General features: G+C 39.1%; 1 protein-coding gene across 6 annotated transcripts in view; it reads left to right on the forward strand.

The window, feature by feature from the left end:
• Positions 1-2,161: 2,161 nt before the first annotated feature.
• Positions 2,162-23,712, forward strand: part of MUSK (muscle associated receptor tyrosine kinase) — a 101,792-nt gene continuing 80,241 nt past the window's right edge. For 4 of the 6 annotated variants that reach the window (XM_027550490.1, XM_027550492.1, XM_027550491.1 and 1 more), the window contains exons 1-3: positions 2,162-2,389; positions 18,694-18,820; positions 23,244-23,395. In XM_027550490.1, the coding sequence (XP_027406291.1) occupies positions 2,311-2,389; positions 18,694-18,820; positions 23,244-23,395 (358 nt within the window). In that variant the 5' untranslated portion in view covers positions 2,162-2,310. The remainder of the gene's footprint in view (positions 2,390-18,693; positions 18,821-23,243; positions 23,396-23,712) is intronic. The other 2 variants (XM_027550495.1, XM_027550494.1) reach the window with 2 other exon arrangements.

Raw genomic sequence — 23,712 nt, forward strand, 5'->3', positions numbered from 1 at the left:
TTATATCTCTTCTATTAAAAAGTGCATCAGGATAATTTCAGTCACAATTTAAGGAATCAAATTCATACTAGCCAAGCCAAAAAAAAAAGAATAAAGGAAGTTATTAACTCCCAAAACAAGGAAAATCAGTGGATACATCTGACTTTGCATATTATTTCCTATTAATGAAGCAGGAAACCTCCAACAGCCTTGGTTTACCCAGTCCTGACAGGTAATGATCTAAAAAGAAGGAGCTTATTTTGTATTACGTCCAGTAAAATAACAGGAGACCTTCAGCTATAAGCCAGCTTGAGGCATAAGCCCATTTCTGAAGCAATCACTATGTCTAGTAGTAGAGCTATTCTACACAGAAAATATTTGCAAAATATACAACGGATCAATGATATAAATTATTTCATTCAGGGTATTTTTTAAAACTCCTATAAATTAATAAGAAAAAAATGATTTAAGAGGAAAATAGACAAAAGTCACAGAAGAGGAAAATGAATAACAAATATATGAAAAATTCTCATTACCAACAGTAAGAGTGGAGCACAAGTAAACTGCAACAACGCCATACTCTTTTTATTCTACTTAAATGTAAAAATTCAACGGTAAGTGTTGATGAGATTGTGGGGAAACGGATTCTCTTATACATTGCTGAAAGTGAAAGTCGCTCAGTTGTGTCCGACTCTGTGATGCCATGGGCTAGACTCCTATTTCCATGGAATTCTCCAGGCAAGAATACTGGAGTGGGTAGCCATTCCCTTCTCCAGGGGATCTTCCCAATCCAGGGACTGAACCCAGGTCTCCCCCATCGCAGGCAGATTCTTTACTGTCTGAGCCTGAGGTGTGGTTAAATATACCATTATACATCCATGGTTTAGAAATCTACATAGCCAACAGAAGCAATGATATAGTGCTATATATTAACCATGTAAAAGTCTCTAGGACATACTGTTCAGTGGGAAAAGGCCATTTGCCTAGGAGAATGCTTTGGAAGAATTTGCTGCAACTGACAGCTCATGACTGCTGACTCAGTGGACTCATGAGACCAAAGAATAAGGGAGACAGCAACACAAGCAGAAAGAACTCTTAAAGCCATGCAATAAGTGCAACGATCGAGAAATGTGCAATAGAACAGAGAAGCCCAGAGGAGGCAGACCTAAGGCAACTTTGGGAAGATGTGGGAGTTTTAGTCTGGAATAGCTCCCAGGAGATGGTGATCAAGTTGAGATAGGTGGGAACCAGGTGGAGAGGAGGAGAAAGCACTCCAAGAGGAGGGAACAGTAGGAACAATTCATGGAGGCTTGAAAGCTGTATTCAGTGAACCATCAGTAGGTTTCTACATATTAAAAGAGACAGAGATTGTAACAGAGGCTAAACAGATAGGCAGGGTCCATCAAACCTTCTTTTGTCATATTAGAGAGATTTGGATTTTTTAATGTGATGAAGAGCCACTAAAGACTTTTGAGTAGGACAGGTGATCTAAAAAGAGATTAGTGAAAGTGCTAGTCACTCAGTTGTGTCCGACTCTTTATGACCCTATGGACGATAGCCCACCAGGCTCCTCTGTCTATGGAATTCTCCAGGCAAGAGTACTGGAGTGGGTAGCCATTCCCTTCTCCAGGGGATCTTCCCGACCCAGAGATCAAACCCGGGTCTCCTGCATTGCAGGAGGACTCTTAACCGTCTTAGTCACCAGGGTGGCCTGAGAGGACAGTAAAACAGAGGCAGAGAGAACAGATAGGAGGTTACCATCATTCCAAGAAGATGAATGTCTGAAAGGGAGGCTGGGGTAGGCTGAGACTAGTGAGAATCAAAGGAGGGGAGGAAATCAAGGCATATCAAGTTGGTACAATCTGTAGGAATTAATTATGGGATGGATGCAGGTGGGGGAGTGAAAGCTGGGGAGGAATCATGCTCAGATACATCCAGAGTTCTGAGATGAGTGCAGGAGAGATGATGAGCTGACTCAGAAGATCAGGAAAACTATACCTCAGGGAATACAATGATGGTTACAAAAGGCATCTGGTATTGTCCTTCTGCTTCTGTCTTAAAAGGGATTCTAGAGGGATTTTCTTTCCCTTGTTCCTCCAGCCCTACTCTTGCATTACTGGCCTAAGGGGATACTCACCAGCTGGCCGTGTCTATCATTACAGCCAAGTCTGAGAATTCCTGATTATACTTAGAGCCAGAGGAGCTGCTGACACAAACAGTCATTAGCAGACGACCCTTTTGGAACAAACTATGCTTTAAAATGTAAACGGTGGAGGCATTTTCCTTGCGTTGTCCAGAAAGAACTTTCTGCTGCCTGAGCCTGGATTAATCATGAGAGAGTTCGTCAACATTCCACTGGTACATATTCTTACTTTGGTTGCCTTCAGCGGGACTGAGAAACTTCCAAAAGGTTGGTTTCAGCGCTCTTGTCTCCTGTTGCCTGTGACAGTTCTAAAGTGCATGCGTGTGTTCCGATCATGACTGATTCATGAGGGCAGGCTTGGGTTTTACTTGGTGAAGTGGGGGTGTAGTATATGGAGAGAGAGAAAGCTATATAAATAAGCAATTGATGGATGGTCTCCATTCTACTGCTATCCGTCCCCTGCTTAAGCTCTACAATAAAAAGTTTAGCCATTCAGTGCATACAGAGTCCTCACTCGTAAGGGAAACATTAACAGGTAGACTGCAAGTTATTGAGGTCAGTTTGTTTATGTTTATGTCAAACTTCAGGGTGGTCTAAAGGGATGATGAAAACCTTTTTACATCAGGTTTGCCAGGAATGTATCAATCCCACTCCCAGACATCCAGAGTGTTTGCTTCTGAACAAAAATCACTTCCATTTTCAGTTTCAGCTTTGCAAAACTCTTAATCAATATTTGAGTTCTGCCCAAATAAAAATTAGAGAAAGACGCACACAAGTTGCCTATAAAAGTCTGAAGAACAACGGGTTCTCCATAGGAGGCTGGAGTCATGATTTGGTTTGGCAAGAGAATGGGAAAGGTTTTTTTTTCAGAGGCTTTGGAATGTACCGGAAATAACACCACCTCAGGGGAAAGGAAAGCAACTTAAGAAACTGACAAACACCTGTTGCAGTAGCAAGAATGTCCACAGTTTCTGGCCAGCATATTATGAAACTGAGACTAGTGTATTTCAAATCAGGAAGAAAGACAGGAAAATAGGTGATTTGCAAAGTGAGCGCTTCACTGAAGTCTTTTTACAAAGACATGAGAAAGCAAATGGAATAACATTAAAAAGATTCTGATTAAATGGACCGTTGTTTAGTAGCTCAGGCATGTCCAACTCTTTTGTGAACCAGTCAGGCTCCTCTGTCCATGGGCTTCTCCAGGCAAAAATACTGGAGTGGGTTGCCATTTCCTTCTCCAGGGAATCTTCCCAACCCAGGGACTGAACCCCCGTCTCTTGCATTGGTAGGCAGATTCTTTACCATTGAGCCACCAGGGAATTAAACACATTACAGCAGAGTAAAAAGAGTTCTGTTAATTTATGACACATTCAGATGAATTCTTTTCCCTTCATATTACTTTACCAAAGAACTGAATGTTTGTATTGTGTAGATAAGCGAAGGTAGTCATATTGTATGTTAGATGGAAAACATAGTGTAGATTTTGTGGTTCACTAGAATTTCTGGAACCACAAGGTTAAAATTCACATACTAAGAAGATAGAGCTTTCTTCACCAACAGTCTGATTTCATAGATTTATGTTGTTTCATTGCTTTCTTTTTCTATTTTATCTGCACAAAAGGGTATTGTTCAATGCATTTAAACTTTTGTCAACTAATACTTTAAGGTACCTGCAGATAAAAGAGAATCTATATCTTTTCAAATAGCTAATAATAGCCAGAAAGACTTAACATTGGCTTCAGATTATTTTAATACTTCCTGATCATACAACGGATGTCCGGAAGGGCAGCACCTGGATGTTTGGACTTACGGATTGTTGTAAATTTATTTGTGCTATTCTAAACCATAAAGTTACATAAAAATGACATGGTTAGATGCTAAAATGTACTGGCATTCAGTCTTACAAGGAACACGACAATTGATTTTCTAATTCAAATTAGAATCCCATGCATGAGAAAAACCAAACCCAACCTCCTAATTTCTATCTAGAAAGAAATAATTTGTAGTTTCCAAACTTTATAGGTAAAGCACACTGTTTCTATTTTGAAAACGTCACAAAATATAGTGGCATAAACATAACAAAGCCAAAATCCTGAGCTCTAAATAAAATAGCCAGACTGTTACCCTAACTTTGTTTATTTGTTTATAGTTTATTTACTGCTTTAATGAGATTGTAAACTCAAAAAATTAAAGCAATATTTTTGCCTATCCTACTCAAACAGAGTATTTGAGTATTATTGAAAAAACTAAATTAATATGGGTTTAACATCAGCCTTAGCCAAAACACCAGGCCTGAAGAGCAAACATTTATTAAGTACACCTACCAGCTCTGAGAATAAACACTATCATGAAAATACAATCCTTAACATTTTACATGTTGAAGTGCATGGAATATGTTGGTACAAAAAACACATTAATATGTGATTATTTCAGTACTATCAACAGTAATGAAATTATGCTACACAAAATATCTCTAGTTGTTTTCTCTATTCTTGGCAGAAGGCAATAATGGGAAGAGGTTTTTTAGGTGGTACCCCTTTTTCCTAAGTCCCTTATTGTGAATGAATCAAGACATCTGCAGCATAATATATCATAAAGTAAATGACACAGTTAAAATAGTGCAAGAGCATTCCGTGGATTCTTATCTGATCATCAGCATATGATTTCTCCAATAAAATTAATAACCAACTTTGTAGAATAGCTTATCATTATTACTCTCAATAGTTTAATTGAGATTCCTAATGTTCAAAAACAAAGGGAAATTTCACTGTCTTTCTGAATCATTTTATTTGGTGATACTTTCAATCATGAGCTCAGTATCAAACCACAAGGAGGAGGATTTTATAAACAGTCATGTATGAAAATAGCCAACTTTCATTGAACATTCGCCTTAACCACATTTTTCAAAAATATTTAACACTTTATCAGGGAGTACTAAGTGTAGAGTGGGATTTTCTGTAGGAGTATGGGAATTCATGAAACAGCTTTGAATCTGTTCTATGCACAAAGAACTCCTGTCCAAACTCCACTCTTAAAATTATCTCATTACTATCATACCTAGAAGTTCTTGAGTCTTAAGTGATTTATCTTTAGATATATGTTAGTAAAAATTTCTTCTAAATCATATGTATACAGGGATAGGATTCACAGATTTGACATATGACTAAGTCAGAACAGGCACAGCTGTCATGAAATCCGGGACACCGAATACTGGATGAATGTTTTATATTGACATACACTGAAAGAGTAACTCATCCCATATTTGGAGAAACAACAGTTGCTTTAAATATTATTGACTTTAAAGAACAGACAAAGTGCAGAAATGGCAAGATTTTTACCACAAATCCAGTGGTGAAGTAGGCAATTTCTCGGTGAAATAGGACATGACGTTATTGGGGGAATTGACGTTACTGAGGGATGAGTAGAGAACCTAAAGGAAGTGATCCCATTCAGAGAGATGAGAGACGTGGACCAGAGAATGTAGAAGGACCACATGTCCATGCCGGGGGTGGGGACTGCACCCCCATAAGTGGTCCTGATCTTCACCATTGTATTACTTTATTCAACAATAACTTTGTGAACATAGGAGCAGTGAGGACAGCTGGTTGGATTAGTTCAAGACTGGTACTTTCCAGGGTCAGTGCAGCTGAAGGACTAGAGGGTAAGGGAGCTGAGAGGATATGGCAACAAAGCATGCAGTCTTAGCCAAAAAATGAAGAAAGTGAAAGGAGGATACTTCAGGCCTTGAAAACAATGTTAAGATCAACTTCCTTTTTCTAGTCCCCAATGCCTCTTTGTGTGTCTTTCAAGAAAAGAGGCCTTCACTGTGAGCCTCAGTTTTCTCCTAAGATGAAGCACCTACCAGTGTTATGTTATACACTATGCTGAGGACTGTTAACCACTGGTGAAATGACCCCTCCTGGGGAACAGGCACATTTTGGATGAGTCCTTATGAAATCATGCCTTAATACCGAAGGGATGCCCCTAGGAGAGGTCATTTCAGAAATTCTAACAGACTGACCCAGAATTCCTACCTTCCTGTCCTCACTGTCATTTCTGAAGGCAAAGACCAAGAGTATGTTCTGTGACAAAGAATTAATGATATGCCATTAATAAGTGACTCAACGCAGCACAGTAACTACTGAGATTATCAATGAACCTTATATAAGTTCCAGAGACTTCATAATAAAAAAATAACATATTTGATTACATCACCAGAAGTATGTGTCTTTTCTAAGATATGACAAATGATGAGCAATACTGAATATCCTCTTTCTGTGGGGGATTTGAAAATTTTCTAATACTCATGTGTTTTCTCATACTGAAAAAACAATACTGTATTCATGATGCTAGAAAAGCACGAATATGTTCCAAGTCTGAGCCCTAATTTTACTAGAACAGAAAGGAGCAAATACACCTGACTGTTTACTCAGTTATTTGGTTATGTCAATCCGCGAATGGTCAGTCTGAAGTTGGTATGGCAACGACCGTGTGTTACAGTCCATAAAAGGATAACATTACAACTCATCCAGCAGCCAGTATTCAAGTTCAGCTACTCCGTGGGTACAGAAGAGCACTGAGTTCATTTTTATGTATTTCTTGTTCATGTGGTCCTTGGAAAGAGGGGAGAAATAGCGTACCAGTTGAAATAGGCCCTGGCTGAGATGAAAGCTGGACAGTAGAAAGAAAGCAGAGACAGTCTGCTGATTCTATAAATATCATTAAATACAACTATGTGGTTGTGTCAGTAAAAATTTAAAAGCGATTTGTTTGGATAATTTTGGAGTGTGGGCAAGGTGGGCTTAACCAACAATATTTTGCTTATAGAAATTGATATTAATGTCAGTCTTATTTTTTCCCTTGTCTGTGAGTAACTAGTACTACACTGAAGACATGGTATAGCTTAGAGTTAAAAGATAAGAATTTTAAATCAACCTTACCCATGAAATTCAGTTCTATCACTTCCTGCTCTTATTTTGTTTAGATAAGTTACTGAACCTTGCATAGGCTTCATTCCTCAATTGCAAATGAGAGTAATAATAGTATCTGCCTTTATGCTTATTGTGATAAATAAATAAGATTATGAATGCAAAGTGTGACTTGTGGCTGATGGTAGGTTCTTAATCAATTTTAGATGTTAACCTTATTAAAAACAGAATCAAACCTCACATAAAATCATCATGCCACTGAAAACTAAGGGAAGCTGTTCTCAGTGATAACTCATGTATTTCTCTATGTTTAAGCTTGTCAAGAGATTCCAAGATTTATTTCTTTGATTTTAACTGACCTCAACAGAATTTCTGCCACCTCCCTGGAAAAATAATATCAATAGTATATCTGCTTCCTCTGTCACTTCTGGATCTGCATATTGAATGAGAAGAAACTAATCAATCAAGTTTGGGGGTTTTAGTAAAAATTATACTTGGCATTAAGAATGATAACTGAAAACACAAGATATGCAAAAGTCTAAGAGAGAAAGTCACCCATACTTTCAGGACTATTAACATATGAATACCCTAAAAAATTGATATAATGATTGTTTATGCAATTCTGCTACCTACCAGGAACTGTTATATAAACAGGATGCTATTTATACAGACATTGTAAATGGTAGGACTTGAAGATATTGATAATGTAGAATATGCTCCTGGGTTCGTGCCTCTCTGAGGAAAAAAAAGGCCCTGATATGTTGCATTTGTTGACTGCTGTAGTGCAAATGCTTCAATCACAAATGCCACAAGTGCAAATGCCAACTTCAAGGTACCAGCAAAGACTGAGTTGGGAGATGTACAGTAGCACAGCTGTGTATGTAATGTCTACAGATATCAGATGTAAATAACCCCAATAACACGGATAATACAAAATGTAGTAAAATAATCAGGAAGTGATAAATGTTGAGTATTACTTCTTCGTGTTTAACAGTTATTTTAAACATAAATTTATATAATTTAGTTTTAAATGATGGCTCTATTCAATTGCCTTGTTAAATTTCTGAAAAATTAACACTTGACACTTGCAAGCCAGTATACGCCAGTTCCAGCAGACCACAGAAGACAAAGCTGTGAGTCTCTTTTTCCACTTTTGTACAGTTAGGACTACAATTATTCTGTTTTGTACAGTGAAATTCATTTATATATCTTTCCATTTTGAGATTTTTTTGGGGGGATGCTTAGTTGCTCAGTTATGTCTGACTCTTTGCCACCCTTTGGACTGTAGCCCATCAGACTTCTCTGTCCATGGGATTTTTCAGGCAAGAGTACTGGAGTGGGTTAGCATTTCCTCCGCCAGGGGATATTCCTGATGGAGGGATCAAACCTGCATCTCTTGTGTCTCCTGCATTGTAGGTGGATTCTCTACCTGCTGAGCCACAGAAACCAGGAGAATAACTCAAGAGTTGAGGTTTTGGTCTCTAAATTATGGAATAAAATAACATAGACTACTCCCTATGAGCCAAGAACAATGTTAAATGCATTATGTACATTTATTTATTGTATGTAATCATCATATCAAGTTTTAGTCAGTTCAGTTGCTCAGTCATGTCCGACTCTTTGCGACCCCATGGACTGCAGCACACTAGGCTTCCCTGTCCATCATCAACTCCTAGACCTTGCTCAAATTCATGTCTATTGAGTCAGTGATGCCATCCAACCATCTTATCCTCTGTCGATCCCTTCTCCTCCAACCTCCAATCTTTCCCAGCATCAGGGTCTTTTCAAATGAGTCCTTTGAAATCAGGTGGCCAAAGTATTGGAGTTTCAGCTTCAGCATCAGTCCTTCCAATGAATATTCAGGGTTGATTTCCTAAAGGATTGATTGGTTTGATCTCCTTGCAGTCCAAGGGACTCTCAAGAGTCTTCTCCAACACCACACTTCAAAAACATCAGTTCTTCAGTGCTCAGCTTTCTATATAGTCCAACTCTCACATCCATACATGACTGCTGGAAAAACCATAGCCTTGACTAGACGAACCTTTGTTGGAAAAGTAATGTCTCTGCTTTTTAACATGCTGTTTAGGTTTGTCATAGTTTTTCTTCCAAGGAGCAAGCGTCTTTTAATTTCACAGCTGCAGTCACCATCTGCAGTGATTTTGGAGCCCAAGAAAATAAAGTCTGTCACTGTTTCCATTGTTTCCCCACCTATTTTGCCATGAAGTGATGGGGCTGTATGCCATGATCTTAGTTTTCTGAATGCTGAGTTTTAAGCCAACTTTTTGACTCTCACTTTCATCAAGAGGCTCTTGATGTCAAGCTTATGCAATGGTTTTATTGTTATCTCTGTCTACAGCTAAAGAGGCCAAGGCAACTAGTTAAGTGTCTCAGTGGAGATGGGAAGTGATGGAGCAGGGATTTGGATTCAATCCCTGGGCTAGAGCTTCTCACTGTCTAATTCCTCAGTTTTGTTGTTGTTATTTAGTCACTAAGTCACATCTGACTCTTTTGCAACCCCATAGATGGTAATCTGCCAGGCTCTTCTGTCTGTGGGATTTCCCAGGCAAGAATACTGGAGTGGGTTGCTATTTCCTTCTCCAGGGGATCTTCCTCACCTAGAGATCAAACCCACATCTCCTGTACTGGCAGGCGGGTTCTTTACCACTGAGCCACCAGGGATGCAATTCCTCAGTAGTCTGTCTTTCTTTTTAAACAATGGAAGCATTCAATATTATCCATTATCCTTCAGGCCCATCATTACCTATAACCTTATTATCATATGATGTTTTTAATCACTATGTATGTGACTATGCAATTGATCACTTATTTTGCTCATCAGTTGTTTAGAAAAATCTACCTTTTCCAAGAGGTTGACTTTCTAAAACTTTTATCAATTTCAAATTTGCTTCCAATGGATTTGAAAATTAACATTTCTGTGGCATTCTGGTTATGTCCTATAATTTTTATTATGAAGATAATACATATTCATGTCCATGCTCAGTCACGTACAACTCTTTGTGACCCCCGAGGACTTTGGCCTGCCAGTCTCCTCTGTTTATGGAATTTCCCAGGCAAGAGAATATCCAGTACTGGAGTGCGTTGCCATTTCCTTCTCCAGGGTATCTTCCCGACCCAGGGATTTGAGCCTGCATCTCCTGCACTGGCAGTTGGGTTTTTATTATTAAGCCACCAGGGAAGCCCAATAATATATATTAATTTTATATATTTTAATATTATATAATATGTCTTATAATATTTTGCTGTAAGATATAGCAAGACAATGATAAAAAATTATACATAATGCTCACAACTAGGAGATAAATGATAATAACATCTTGGAATTTATCAATTTTTCCATTCTCTCCTATGTGTGTATGCGTGTATAATTTTCTTTTAAATTTTTGGAGCCTATTGCTGCTAAGTCACTTCAGTCGTGTCTGACTCTGTGCGACCCCATAGACGGCAGCCCACTAGGCTCCCCCGTCCGTGGGATTCTCCAGGCAAGAACACTGGAGTGGGTTGCCATTTCCTTCTCCAATGCATGAAAGTGAAAAGTGAAAGTGAAGTTGATCAGTCATGTCCGACTCTTAGCGACTCCATGAACTGCAGCCTACCAGGCTCCTCCGTCCATGGGATTTTCCAGGCAAGAGTACTGGAGTGGGGTGCCATTGCCTTCTCCATTGGAGCCTATTACTTCATTATAATATCTCCTGGTAATACTAATTTAAGTTTGAGTTGTTTGAGTCTATATTTATTAAATTACTTATTTACTTATTTAATTTGGCTGTGTTGGGTCTTAGCTGTGGCACTTGAGATGTTTTCCTTGCAGCCCATGGACTCTCTAGCTGTGGTGTTGCAGGCTCAGTGCAATTGTGGTGTGCATGGGCTTCAGTTGCCCAGCAGCATGTGGGATCTTAGTTCCTGGACCAGGGATTGAACCTGCATCCCCTGCATTGCAAGGCGGATTCTTTAACCACTGGACTACCAGAAGTCCTGAATCTATATTTTTAAATAATTAAATGTCATGGTTGTTATCTTGTTGATGGATTGTTTCTTTTATCATTAAGAAGTCTTTCTTCACTCTTCAAATGCTTACGTATCACTTTATATTGAAGTTCATCTTATATTAGTACTATTACTCTATTGCTTTATCACTTTGAGAAGTGTTTACTTTGTATATATTTTCCATTCTCTTTATTGCAACATTTGTTTTAAAATAATTAGATATGTCTTTTGTGTTTTTTAATCATGTATCTGTCTTTCTCCAGATCAGTTCATACCATGGGTGTTTACTGTGATTTTGGATGTATTTGGGCATGTTTATTACAAATTAATTTGTATCTTCTGTTAACCATACCTGTTCTCGGCTCGTTTATCCTTTTCTGCTTCTTTATTTTTTTTTTTTAATTGATACAGTTTTAGTTCCTTTTGTTCTCCTGCTGCTTTAGAAATTTTGATTTTTAATCTATTATTTTGGTGGTAAGAATTAGGGAAATTTTAACAGTATGCCTCTAACTTTATATTATCTCCCCATGTTTGTATTCAGTATTTGTCATCTTCCTGCTTATAGAAAAGAACTTATAGTGTTTTAATAATCTGCTGAACTACTTCCCTATATTTTCATCTTATAATTGTTTATCTAGAATTCTAGTTCCACTTTTTTTAAACATAAAAATTATTGAGCTTTAAAACTATATATTCCACAATATCTAAAATTGCAGTTATATTTTACCACCATCTATGCTTACTATGTGGAGAAGGCAATGGCTCCCCACTCCAGTACTCTTCCCTGGAAAATCCCATGGATGGAGGAGCCTGGTGGGCTGCAGTCCATGAGGTCGCTAAGAGTCGGACACGACTGAGCAACTTCACTTTCACTTTTCACTTTCATGCATTGGAGAAGGAAATGGCAACCCACTCCAGTGTTCTTGCCTGGAGAATCCCAGGGATTGGGGAGCCTGGTGGGCTGCCGTCTATGGGGTTGCAGTCGGACACGACTGAAGTGACTTAGCCCCAGCAGCAGCAGCATGCTTACAATAGTGGCTCAGTTGTAAATAATCCTCCTGCCAATCCAGGAGATTCAGGTTCGATCCCTGGGTCAGGAAGACCCCTGAAGAAGGAAATGGCAACCTGCTCCAGTATTCTTGCCTGGAAAATCCCATGGACAGAGGAGCATGGCAGATTACAGATTACAGGGTCGCAAAAGAGTCAGACATAACTTAATGATTGAACAACAACAAATGCTTACTATAGTTTCTTGTGCCTGGCCCCTTTCTTTTGGGTACAAGTTATTTCTTACAGAGATTATATACTTTTGGTAACTGTTTCAGAGAAGGTCTCAGTGGTAAACATTTGTCTGCATGTTTATTTTGTCTTCATTTTAAAAATGATTATCTAAGCTGGCTATAGAATTCCAGGCTAGCAGTTATTATTTTTTTTCAAACTTTTAAAACTATTACTCCAATGCCTTTTGGTATCAGTTGTTGCCAAATAATACCAAGTGAGCCTAATTGGCATTCTTCTTAAAGTAATTGATCTTTTCTTTCTAGTAAGGTTTAATATTTTAATTTTCTACAGTTTTAATATAGTGTATCTAAGAATGAATTAATTTTTCTTTATCTGGCTTGATGCTTGGTGGAAACTTTCAACCTGAATATTCTGCTTTATTTTTCAAGTTTGAAAAATACTCAGGGGAAGGCGCCAAGATGGCGGAGGAGTAGGACGGGGAAAACACTTTCTCCCCCACAAATTCATCAAAAGAGCATTTAAACGTCGAGTAAATTCCACAAAACAACTTCTGAATGCCGGCAGAGGACATCAGGCACCCAGAAAAGCAACCCAACTCCTCCAAAGGAGGTAGGAAAAAATATTAAAGACAATAAAAGAGACAAAAGAGGGAGGGACGGAGTTCCATCCCGGGAAGGGAGTCTTAAAAAGAGAGAAGTTTCCAAACACCAGGAAACCTTCTCACTGCCGAATCCGTGCCGAGCTTTGGAAGCACAGAGGACAACATAACAGGGAGAAAAAATAAATAAACAATTAAAACTCGCAGATTGCGAGCCCTACGGTAACTCCTCCAGCGGAGAAGCAGCGCAGACGCCTGCATCCGCCATTAGCAAGCGGGGGCTGGGCAGGGAGGCGCGGCGCGGGCTTCATCGCTGAGAGTAAGAATCTGGCCTGAATACCCTGAGCACTATCTGAGCGAAATAATTTGGGCTAGCAAATCAGACTGTGGGATATCTACCATGCGAAAAGCTAGCCCTAACCTAAGACACCGCCAGCCCGCGCACGGAACAAAGGACTAAACAGAAGTAGCCGGCTGCAAACCTTCCCCCTCCGGTGACAGGCAGCCAGAGCCGGAAGGGGGCAATCGCAGCCCCAGAGAGACATTATCTATAAAACTGGCTTCTTTGCTAACTAAAACTTATTGGGGGTCTGGACGGTCAACATCTGCCTGAGAAGGTGCGCCGGTTTTACACCCAGATAACCAAGTGGCGGGGAGGCGATAAGTCGCAGCATTGGCGCTCGCCAAACACCTCATCACCTGAGCTGCTCGGACCTGGGAAGAGCACAAAACGCAGCCCCAACTGAGTCTGCGCCTCTGAGGACTACCTGAGTGCCTGAACCTGAGCGGCTTGGACCTGGGAGGTGCATGCAACCCAGGGCCAGCCTCGGATTGTTCCCGGCGGAACAACCTAGAGCCTGAGCATTGTGGGCAGGGAGGCTACACGCGCCGTGAGCGGGGGCAGACCCAGTGTGGCTGAGGCACTGCGAGCGCACGCCAGTGTCATTTGTTTGCAGCATCCCTCCCTCCCTCCCCATAGCGCGACTGAACAAAGAGAAGAAATACAGCTCACCCACCAGAACACCGACACAAGCTTCCCTAACCAGGAAACCTTGACAAGCCACCTCTACATACCCACACACAGCGAGGAAACGCCACAATAAAGAGAACTCCACAAACTGCCAGAATACAGAAAGGACTCCCAAACTCAGCAATTTAAACAAGATGAAGAGACAGAGGAATATCCAGCAGATAAAGGAACAGGATAAATGCCCACCAAACCAAACAAAAGAGGAAGAGATAGGGAATCTACCTGATAAAGAATTCCAAATAATGATAGTGAAATTGATCCAAAATCTTGAAATTAAAATCGAATCACAGATAAATAGCCTGGAGACAAGGATTGAGAAGATGCAAGAAAGGTTTAACAAGGACCTAGAAGAAATAAAAAAGAGTCAATATATAATGAATAATGCAATAAATGAAATTAAAAACACTCTGGAGGCAACAAATAGTAGAATAACAGAGGCAGAAGATAGGATTAGTGAATTAGAAGATAGAATGGTAGAAATAAATGAAGTAGAGAGGATAAAAGAAAAACGAATTAAAAGAAATGAGGACAATCTCAGAGACCTCCAGGACAATATTAAACGCTACAACATTCGAATCATAGGGGTTCCAGAAGAAGAAGACAAAAAGAAAGACCATGAGAAAATACTTGAGGAGATAATAGTTGAAAACTTCCCTAAAATGGGGAAGGAAATAATCACCCAAGTCCAAGAAACCCAGAGAGTCCCAAACAGGATAAACCCAAGGAGAAACACCCCAAGACACATATTAATCAAATTAACAAAGATCAAACACAAAGGACAGATATTAAAAGCAGCAAGGGAGAGACAACAAATAACACACAAGGGAATTCCCATAAGGATAACAGCTGATCTTTCAATAGAAACTCTTCAAGCCAGGAGGGAATGGCAAGACATACTTAAAATGATGAAAGAAAATAACCTACAGCCCAGATTATTGTACCCAGCAAGGATCTCATTCAAGTATGAAGGAGAAATCAAAAGCTTTTCAGACAAGCAAAAGCTGAGAGAATTCTGCACCACCAAACCAGCTCTCCAACAAATACTAAAGGATACTCTCTAGACAGGAAACACAAAAATGGTGTATAAACTTGAACCCAAAACAATAAAGTAAATGGCAACGGGATCATACTTATTAGTAATTACCTTAAACGTAAATGGGTTGAATGCCCCAACCAAAAGACAAAGACTGGCTGAATGGATACAAAAACAAGACCCCTACATATGTTGTCTACAAGAGACCCACCTCAAAACAGGGGACACATACAGACTGAAAGTGAAGGGCTGGAAAAAGATTTTCCATGCAAATTGGGACCAAAAGAAAGCAGGAGTCACAATACTCGTATCAGATAAATTAGACTTTAAAACAAAGGCTGTGAAAAGAGACAAAGAAGGTCACTACATAATGATCAAAGAATCAATCCAAGAAGAAGATATAACAATTATAAATATATATCCACCCAACATGGGAGCACCGCAGTATGTAAGACAAATCCTAACAAGTATGAAAGGAGAAATTAACAATAACACAATAATAGTGGGAGACTTTAATACCCCACTCACACTTATGGATAGATCAACTAAATAGAAAATTAACAAGGAAAAAAAAAAACAAAACATGTATCTATAAAGTTCACTAAAGCAAAGCACAGTAAAATGAGGTATGGCAATAAAAGGCGTTAAATTTATCAAATAAAAAAAAATAAATAAAGTGCTGAAAAAAAAAAAAAAGAGTTACAGGAACAGAAACTCTAGTGATCACATACAACAACAAGGAATATTCTTTGCAAAAGTAGTTTGGAAATGATTCAGAATAAATGGACTATTACATGAGTCTATATTAACAGATGAAAGCAAATACAACCCAGTGAGCTATGGTGAATTCTGCTTTCTAGATGTACCACATTATAGTAATAAAAATCCTAATAAAAAAAAAAAAAGATAAAAAAATCAAGTAGGTATTATGAGTTAACATCTTTGGTCAGTAGGGAGAACCACACAAAATAGTAGGCTAATCAGTTAGTTAAAATAAATGGATCCTCAAGAAAGTATTTATAAAAAAAAAAAAAAAAAAAGAAAAATACTCAGCAATTTACCCCTTTACATATTACTTCTATGCAATTTCTTCTATTTTATTTTTCTGGACTTCTATTAGAAGTTTATTAATTTTTGTCCATCTTTATGTCTCTTAATTATTAATACTTTTCATTATTTATTTATTTGTACTGCATTCTGTATATTTTAACGGTTATTTTAGTGCAAAGTTGGAGGAGAGGGTGGGCCTCAATGCCTAGATATAAAATATAAAAGATGTCATCTCACCTAAAAATTCTGCCCTCTTCTTTCAGCCATTTTCTTCTCAATCTTTAAAGAAAATTTATGGGCCTTTTATAAAGGTCTCAGAAATAGAGTTTGGTTTATTTAAACAATACATTAGTCAATGTGCTAGCCCTCCGGATAGAGAGAGGTCTGAGACATGGTTCCTGACCCAAAGGTCAAGGTTTTTATAACTTAGCATGGGACAGAAACATAAACAAATCATTCTAAGAGCATATGTGTGGCAACTGCTATGAGAGTGACATGAATAGGATGACCCAAGGGTAAAGAAAAGGGTATTTGGTTCTGTCTAGCAAGTCAGGGAGATTGGGAGCAGATGATACTTGAACTGGACCTCATGAAAAAATTTACACTCATAGAAGAGATATGGGTTAAATGGGACCCTCAGCCTCTGAGTTTACTGAAAAGATAAGTTTCATTTAGAAACAGAATGCATTTTTTTCCCCTACAATGATGTACCACCTCACACGAGTCAGAACAGCCACTGTCAAAAAAAAAATCAAACAATAAATGCTGGAGAGGATGTGGAGAAAAGGGAACCCTCTTGCACTGTTGGTGAGAATGTAAATTGATCCAGCCACTATGGATGCATTTTCTATGGCCCGTGTGCCAGTTTGCTCTTATTTCATGGAGTTTTCACCCTCTGCGTGTATGCTAAGTCACTTCAGTCATGTCTGACTCTTTGTAACCCTATGGACTGTAGCCTGCCAGGCTCCTCTGTTCATGGGATTCTCCAGTCATGGACACTGGAGTGGGTTGCCATGCCCTCCTCCAGGGGATCTTCCTGCCCCAGGGACCAACCTGCGTCTCTTACGTCTCCTGCATTGGCAGGCAGATTCTTTACCACTAGCGCCACCTGAGCATCAGTGTACAAGTATCTATTTGAGTGCACGCATGCTGAGTCACTTCAGTCGTGTCCAGCTCTGTGTGACTCGAAAAGAACTGCAGTCTGCCAGGTTCCTCTGTCCATGGTGTTCTCCAGGCAAGAATACTAGAGCGGGTTGTTATTTCCTCCTCCAGGGGATCTTCCTGACCCAGGGATTGAACCCTCATCTTTTACATCTCCTACATTCTTTACCACTAGTGCCACCTGGGAAGCCCCATCTATTTGAGTTACTGCTTTCAATTATTTTGGGCATATATATACCCAGAAGTGAAATTTCTGGATCATATATTCATTCCATGGACAGAGGAGCCTGGTGGGCTACAGTCCATGGGGTCACAAAGAGTCAAACACAACTGAGTGACTGACACACATATTAATTCTCTGCTTAATTATTTGAGGAAGCACCATCCTGCTTTACACAAGTGGCTGTGCCAATTTACTTTCCCACCAACAGTGCACACAGGTTCTAATTTTTCCACATCCTTGCCAACATTTATTGTTACGTATTTTTTGATTTATAACCATTCTACAGTATGTAAAGTAGTATCTTAGAGTGGTTTTGATTTGCATTTCCTTAAAGGCTAATAATGTTGAGTACCTTTTTATGTGCTTGTTGTCCATCTGTATATATTCTTTGGAGACAGGTTGATTCAGCTTCTTTGCTCATTTTTTTTTGTTTGGGTTATTTTGGATTATTTGCCTTTATATTATTGAGTCTTTTCCTAATCTGTTTGTAGCTATGTGGATCCTCTATAAATCCAGTGAAGCTTTAGCTTCAAAGCCTCTCATTTGCAGGAGCCCCCTTTGAAGACCTCCAATGGTCTCTAGTAAAGTGTTCATATTGTATTTTATTGAATAAAATACAATATGAATAATATACATCAACATGTTTTATTGAAATTTGGAAAATATTATTTTTAAACAGGAATTGTTAAGATGGCTTCCTTTTTTCATACTAACTTTCCATCAGTGACACTTTCCTTCCAGGTGATTGATGTCAGGGAGGCAATATTTTGTATCCATAATTTTATATATTTTTTCCTTAAAAGGATATCTAAATTATATTAACTTTGGGCTTCACAAAACCAGGCTCTGCCTCCACTCACATATAATAAATTCTAAGCCCAACTCTCCTGAGCGCCTCCTCTTTTGATTCTCAAATCCTTAGTTTGAAAGAAGCAACAAAATCCTCTGTATAAAATCCTTCCTCCCTTTTGGCAGATTTTTGCTGTGGGGCAACATCATTCTTATTCAGGTCCGTTGTGGCCTCTGACTGCTTATAGTGAAAGTGAAATTCGCTCAGTCATGTCCGACTCTTTGTGATCCCGTGGACTATATAGAGCGTGGAATTCTCCAGGTTAGAATACTGGAGTGGGTAGCCATTCTCTTCTCCAGGGGATCTTCCCAACCCAGGGATTGAACCCAGGTCTCCTGCATTGCAGGCGGATTCTTCACCAGCTGAGCCATAAGGGAAGCCTGACTGCTTACAGAAGGGTTAGGAAACAGTACTGCAGAATGTTCGCCTTTCACTTCTCCTCTCCTTTCAGCCCCTGTCATCACCACTCCTCTTGAAACAGTGGATGCCTTAGTTGAAGAAGTTGCTACTTTCATGTGTGCGGTGGAATCCTACCCCCAGCCTGAAATTTCCTGGACCAGAAATAAAATTCTCATTAAGTAAGTATTCTGCCTTTTTTCACCAAGAATGACCAAGGCTGCCTTGGGATTTATCTTTGTCGTAAAAGCAATCACAGCTCTTGGCAGTACTAAAGTTCACTTTCTAGAATAGTTAAATGTAACTCGCACATGTCATAAATGTAAAATCTGAACTTCAGTGAGGTTAAGGGAATTGTCCAATGTAAAGTGATTTAACTGATATGGCAGAGTCAGGGCTGTTTCCTAGTTCCAGGTTAGGTCCTAGAGGAAATTTCACAGTAATTAGAAAACACCATGGTATCCTAATTCTGGGGGTACATGTTCCAGGACATTCTGGGGAGTTAATAGGGACCAGCCTCATTTCCCGAACTTTCAATATCCCAATCAAGTCAGGCATGTTGTCTAGGAATCTGACCTCTAGGTAACCATTACTTTTTCTTTCGAAAGTCAGAAAGGACTCCTGATGTATATAGTGAGGTAACCTCTCAAACAGTAAAATTTCTACTTGGCATATAAAGGTTATGCTATCCTTTCCTCATTACAATAGCTATCTCACCAAAAATACTCCAAAATATCTGTAACAAAGGGAACCACAAGCTTTCTAGAAGGCCACATACCTTAAGTTAGGGCTAGATTGTTTAACTGCTCCATAGGCTGGGGTCCATGAACTTGGATGGGGGAAAATTATGTATTTGTTTTCACTAAACTCTAACTGAAAATTTGTATTTCCTCCTATTATATGTGCTGTAATGTGGGAAATTACCCTGGGCTATGGAAGCCTTCAAGTACTCTATCAGGCAAGCTATCTCAGAAATCCTGGAATAGGAAGGCTTATAAACCAAATTAAGATGCTTGAAATACATTTTATTAAATCAATTTAATAAAATAAAAAGACAACCTACAGAATGGGAGAAAATATTTGCAAATTATATAACCAATAAGGAGTTAATATCCAAAATACATAAACTGCTCCTACAACTCAATATCCAAAAATAAAAACAAAAAACCCACTCAAAAAATGGGCAAAAGAGCTGACTAGACATCCTTCACAAAGACAGACAGACAGCCAACAAAAAAAGATGCTCAACATAACTAGTTATTAGAGAAACAACAATATACCACCTCATACCAGTTGGGTCGACTATCATCAAAAAGTCTACAAATAACAAATGTTGGAGAGGATATGGAGAAAATGAAACCCTTACACTCTATTGATGAGAATGCAAGTCGGTGTGGCCTCTCTGGAAAACAGTATGGAGGCGTCTCAAAAAGCTAATAATATACGTACTGAATGACCTCGTAATTCTACTCCAGGGTATATATCCAGAAAAAAATGAAAACACTAATTTGAAAAAGTACATGCACCCCAAATTCATAGCAGTACTATTTCCAATAGCCAAGATATGGAAGAAACCCAAGTGTCCATAACAGATGAATAGGTAAAGAAGATGTGGTATGTATTTACAATGGAATCTTACTCAGCCATAAAAAAGGATGAAATTCTGTCATTTGCACCAGGGTGTATGGGTTTAAGAGAATATTATCCTTAATGAAATAAGTCAGAGAACCGCAAAGACTATGCTACCAGCCACAGATGGAACCTAAAAAGTAATACAAATGAATGTATGTGCAAAACAGAAAGAGACTCACATAGAAAACCAACTAATGGCTACCAAAGAGGAGAGGGAAGGGGAAGGGGAGTGCAAGTTAGGGGTATGGGATTAAGAGATACGTGTGTGTGTGTGTGTGTGTGTGTGTACTGTCGCTTCAGTCATGTCCAGCTCTTTGCAACTCCACGGACTGCAGCCCACCAGCCTCCTCTGTCCATGAGATTCTCCAAGCAAGATTACTGCAGTGGTTTGCCATTTTCTTCTCTAGGGGATCTTCCTGACCCAGGGATCCAACCTGCACCTCTTTCAGCTCCTGCATTGGCAGGCAGCTTCTTCACACTAGCACCACTTGGGACTGCTATGTAGAAAATAAATGAGCAACAGGATATACCTGGATATTCCTGGTTACTATAGCCATTATCTTGTAATGGGAACTATAGCCATTATCTTGTAATAACTTTTAATGGAGTATAATCTGTAAACATACTGAATCACTAGGCTATGTACACCTGAAACTAATATAATGTTGTAAATCAACTATACTTCAATAAGAAAGAGGAAAATAATTTATATTTTGAAAATTATAAATACTTACGTCCCTCAAATCTACAAACAATTTATATACTTTAAGCAGCAATGATACAACAGATTATAAATCTTGAAAGTTTCTATTTCACAGAGTGGTTGGACTCTTAGTCCACAAGCACATCTGCAAAATATTTCAATATTCACATTTTCTATGCAAACTTAAACATAGCAAAAAACAAAAGCAAAGCAAAATGTACATGAGAGTCAGTATCATGGCTATCCCCAGTTATTTAAAGTGATTTAATGAACTACCCAGTGATTATATCATTCTTAGTCACATAGACCAAAAATTACTATATCTCTTTTTCCTCTTTAAGATCAGTGTGTGATGGGGGCCATCCATCAAATTCGAAATCAAGAATCCATTTCCTTTACATGTTTTGTTTTCAGGTTGTATTATTTTTTTCCATTTCTACTGTAACAAATTACCATAAAATTAGTGGTTTGATACAACACAAATTTATTATCTCACAGTTTTGGAGTTTAGAAGTCTGAAATCGGTCTCTTTGGGCTAAAATCAAGGTGTTGACAGGGCTGCATTCTTTCTGGAGGCACTAGAGGAAAATCTGATTTCTTGCCTGCATTTCTTGGCCCTTTGCTCCATTTTGAAAGCCAGCAACTGCATAACTCCAGTCTCATCACATCTCATTCTCGGATCCTCCTGCTTCCCTCTCCCATCTTTTAAGGACCCTCACTATTAGGTGGCACGAGTGCTTAAGAATCTGCCTGCCAACGCAGGAGACGTAAGAGATGTGGGTTTGATCTCTGGGTCAGGAAGATTCCCCTGGAAGAGGGCATGGCCACCCAGTCCAGTTTTCCTGCCTGGAGAATCCCACGGACAGAGAAGCCTGGCAGGCTGCAGTCCTGGTCGACAGGTTGCAAAGAGTCAGACATGACTGAAGCGACATAGCATGCAAGTATGCATGATTACATAGGGCCCATCTGGATAATTCATGATACTCATTTTAAGATTCTTGACATCTGCAAAATCCCTTTTGCTGTGTAAGGTTAACATATTCACAGGTTCTGGGGATTAAGACATGGATCTTTGAGGGGGGGTTACTCTGCTTAATATATACTTGTTGCATAAAGCATTTTTATTTGGTCATAAAACTCACTTTTAGGTTGACATTTCCCCTTGTATTTCTTTCCATTGTCCTAATTCCCTTCTTAATGATCAGGCTGCATGCCATTTAGTGAGATAATATATGTAAAACATAATTTTTACGGTTTGAGCCTCTTTTGCTCCCTAGGTATCCCACAGAACTAGAATTGCGCCTGGCACTTATCAGGCACTCGCAAACATTTGATTAATAAATGAACAAATACTTAGTCAACTGTTAGTTAATTCAATATATATATATATATGTATATTTAACCCTTCCCTTTTTTTCTATTTTTTTAATTGAAGTGTAGTTGATTTGGGACTTACCAGGTGGCACAGTGGTAAAGAATCTTGCTGCCAGTGCAGGAGACACAAGAGATGCAGGTTCAATCCCTGGGTCAGGAAGATCCCCCGGAGCAGGAAATGGCAACCTGCTCCAGAATTCTTGCCTGGAAAATTCCATGGAGAGAGGAGCCTGGTGGGCTGTTGTCCAGGGGGTCACAAAGAGTTGGACGTGACTGAGCGACTGAGCGCAGCACACACATAGTTGGTTTACAGTGTTGTGTTAGTTTGAGGTGTGTAGCAAAGTGATGCAGTGTGTGTGCATGTGGGTCTGGTTGTATACTCTTTTTCAGATTCTTTTCCATGATAGATTATTATAATATATTGAATATATTTCCTTGTGCTATTCAACAGGTCCTTGTTGTTTATCAATTGTATATATAGTAGTTTGTATCTGTTAATCCCTTTCTGCAAGTCACATGTTTGTGCGTGTTTGTGTGTTCATTATCTAGCTGCTATTCCCAGTAAATATGGGAGAGGACTCATATCTTGGGTAATGATATACTTTCCTAAATAAAGTAAATTTTATGTTGGGTGGGTCCTATCAATAGACATCACCTTTCGAAATTATTTTTGAAGGACTCAGCATTGCTTTGATTACTGCAGTCTAGGAAAGATTAGAAAATGTTAGCTTTCTACTCCTAAATAAGCTTATTCTTTTATTCAGAACTTAACTCAAGTTTCCTCTTCCCTTTAATCTGCTTCATCCACTGGTAAATCATCTGCTGGATCATATAATCATAGTAAAAAAAAATCACAGATGGGGCCCTAACCTGCCATAATCGTCTGTGACCCACAGGCTCTTTGATACCCGGTACAGCATTCGGGAGAATGGTCAGCTCCTCACCATCCTGAGCGTGGAAGACAGTGACGATGGCATTTACTGCTGCATTGCCAACAATGGTGTGGGAGGAGCTGCCGAGAGCTGTGGAGCTCTACAAGTGAAGATGAGTGAGTGGGAAAGAGAATCATCCATTGATTTCTAAGCTGACTTGGTACACTTTGAAGCAGAGAGTAAACAGAGCCTCTTGCATATCTGGAGGCTGGGCAGCCAGACAAGTTCAAGTTCAAATCACAGCCTTGAGACAGTTCCACACCTTTTATTCCTGCCATCACCCACCACCCTACAGGCAAGCCTCATCGTTTTCTGCCTTCTCCCATTTTCTAGCCTTTTTTATGACTCTTTATTTGCACCACCATGAAATCTTTCACCAGGAACTCCTCTTTAAAATCTTTACCCTGTACCTTTAATTTAAAGTTGTTTCATT

This window comes from Bos indicus x Bos taurus, chromosome 8 (genome assembly GCF_003369695.1).
Source record: "Bos indicus x Bos taurus breed Angus x Brahman F1 hybrid chromosome 8, Bos_hybrid_MaternalHap_v2.0, whole genome shotgun sequence".
Taxonomy (NCBI): domain Eukaryota; kingdom Metazoa; phylum Chordata; class Mammalia; order Artiodactyla; family Bovidae; genus Bos; species Bos indicus x Bos taurus.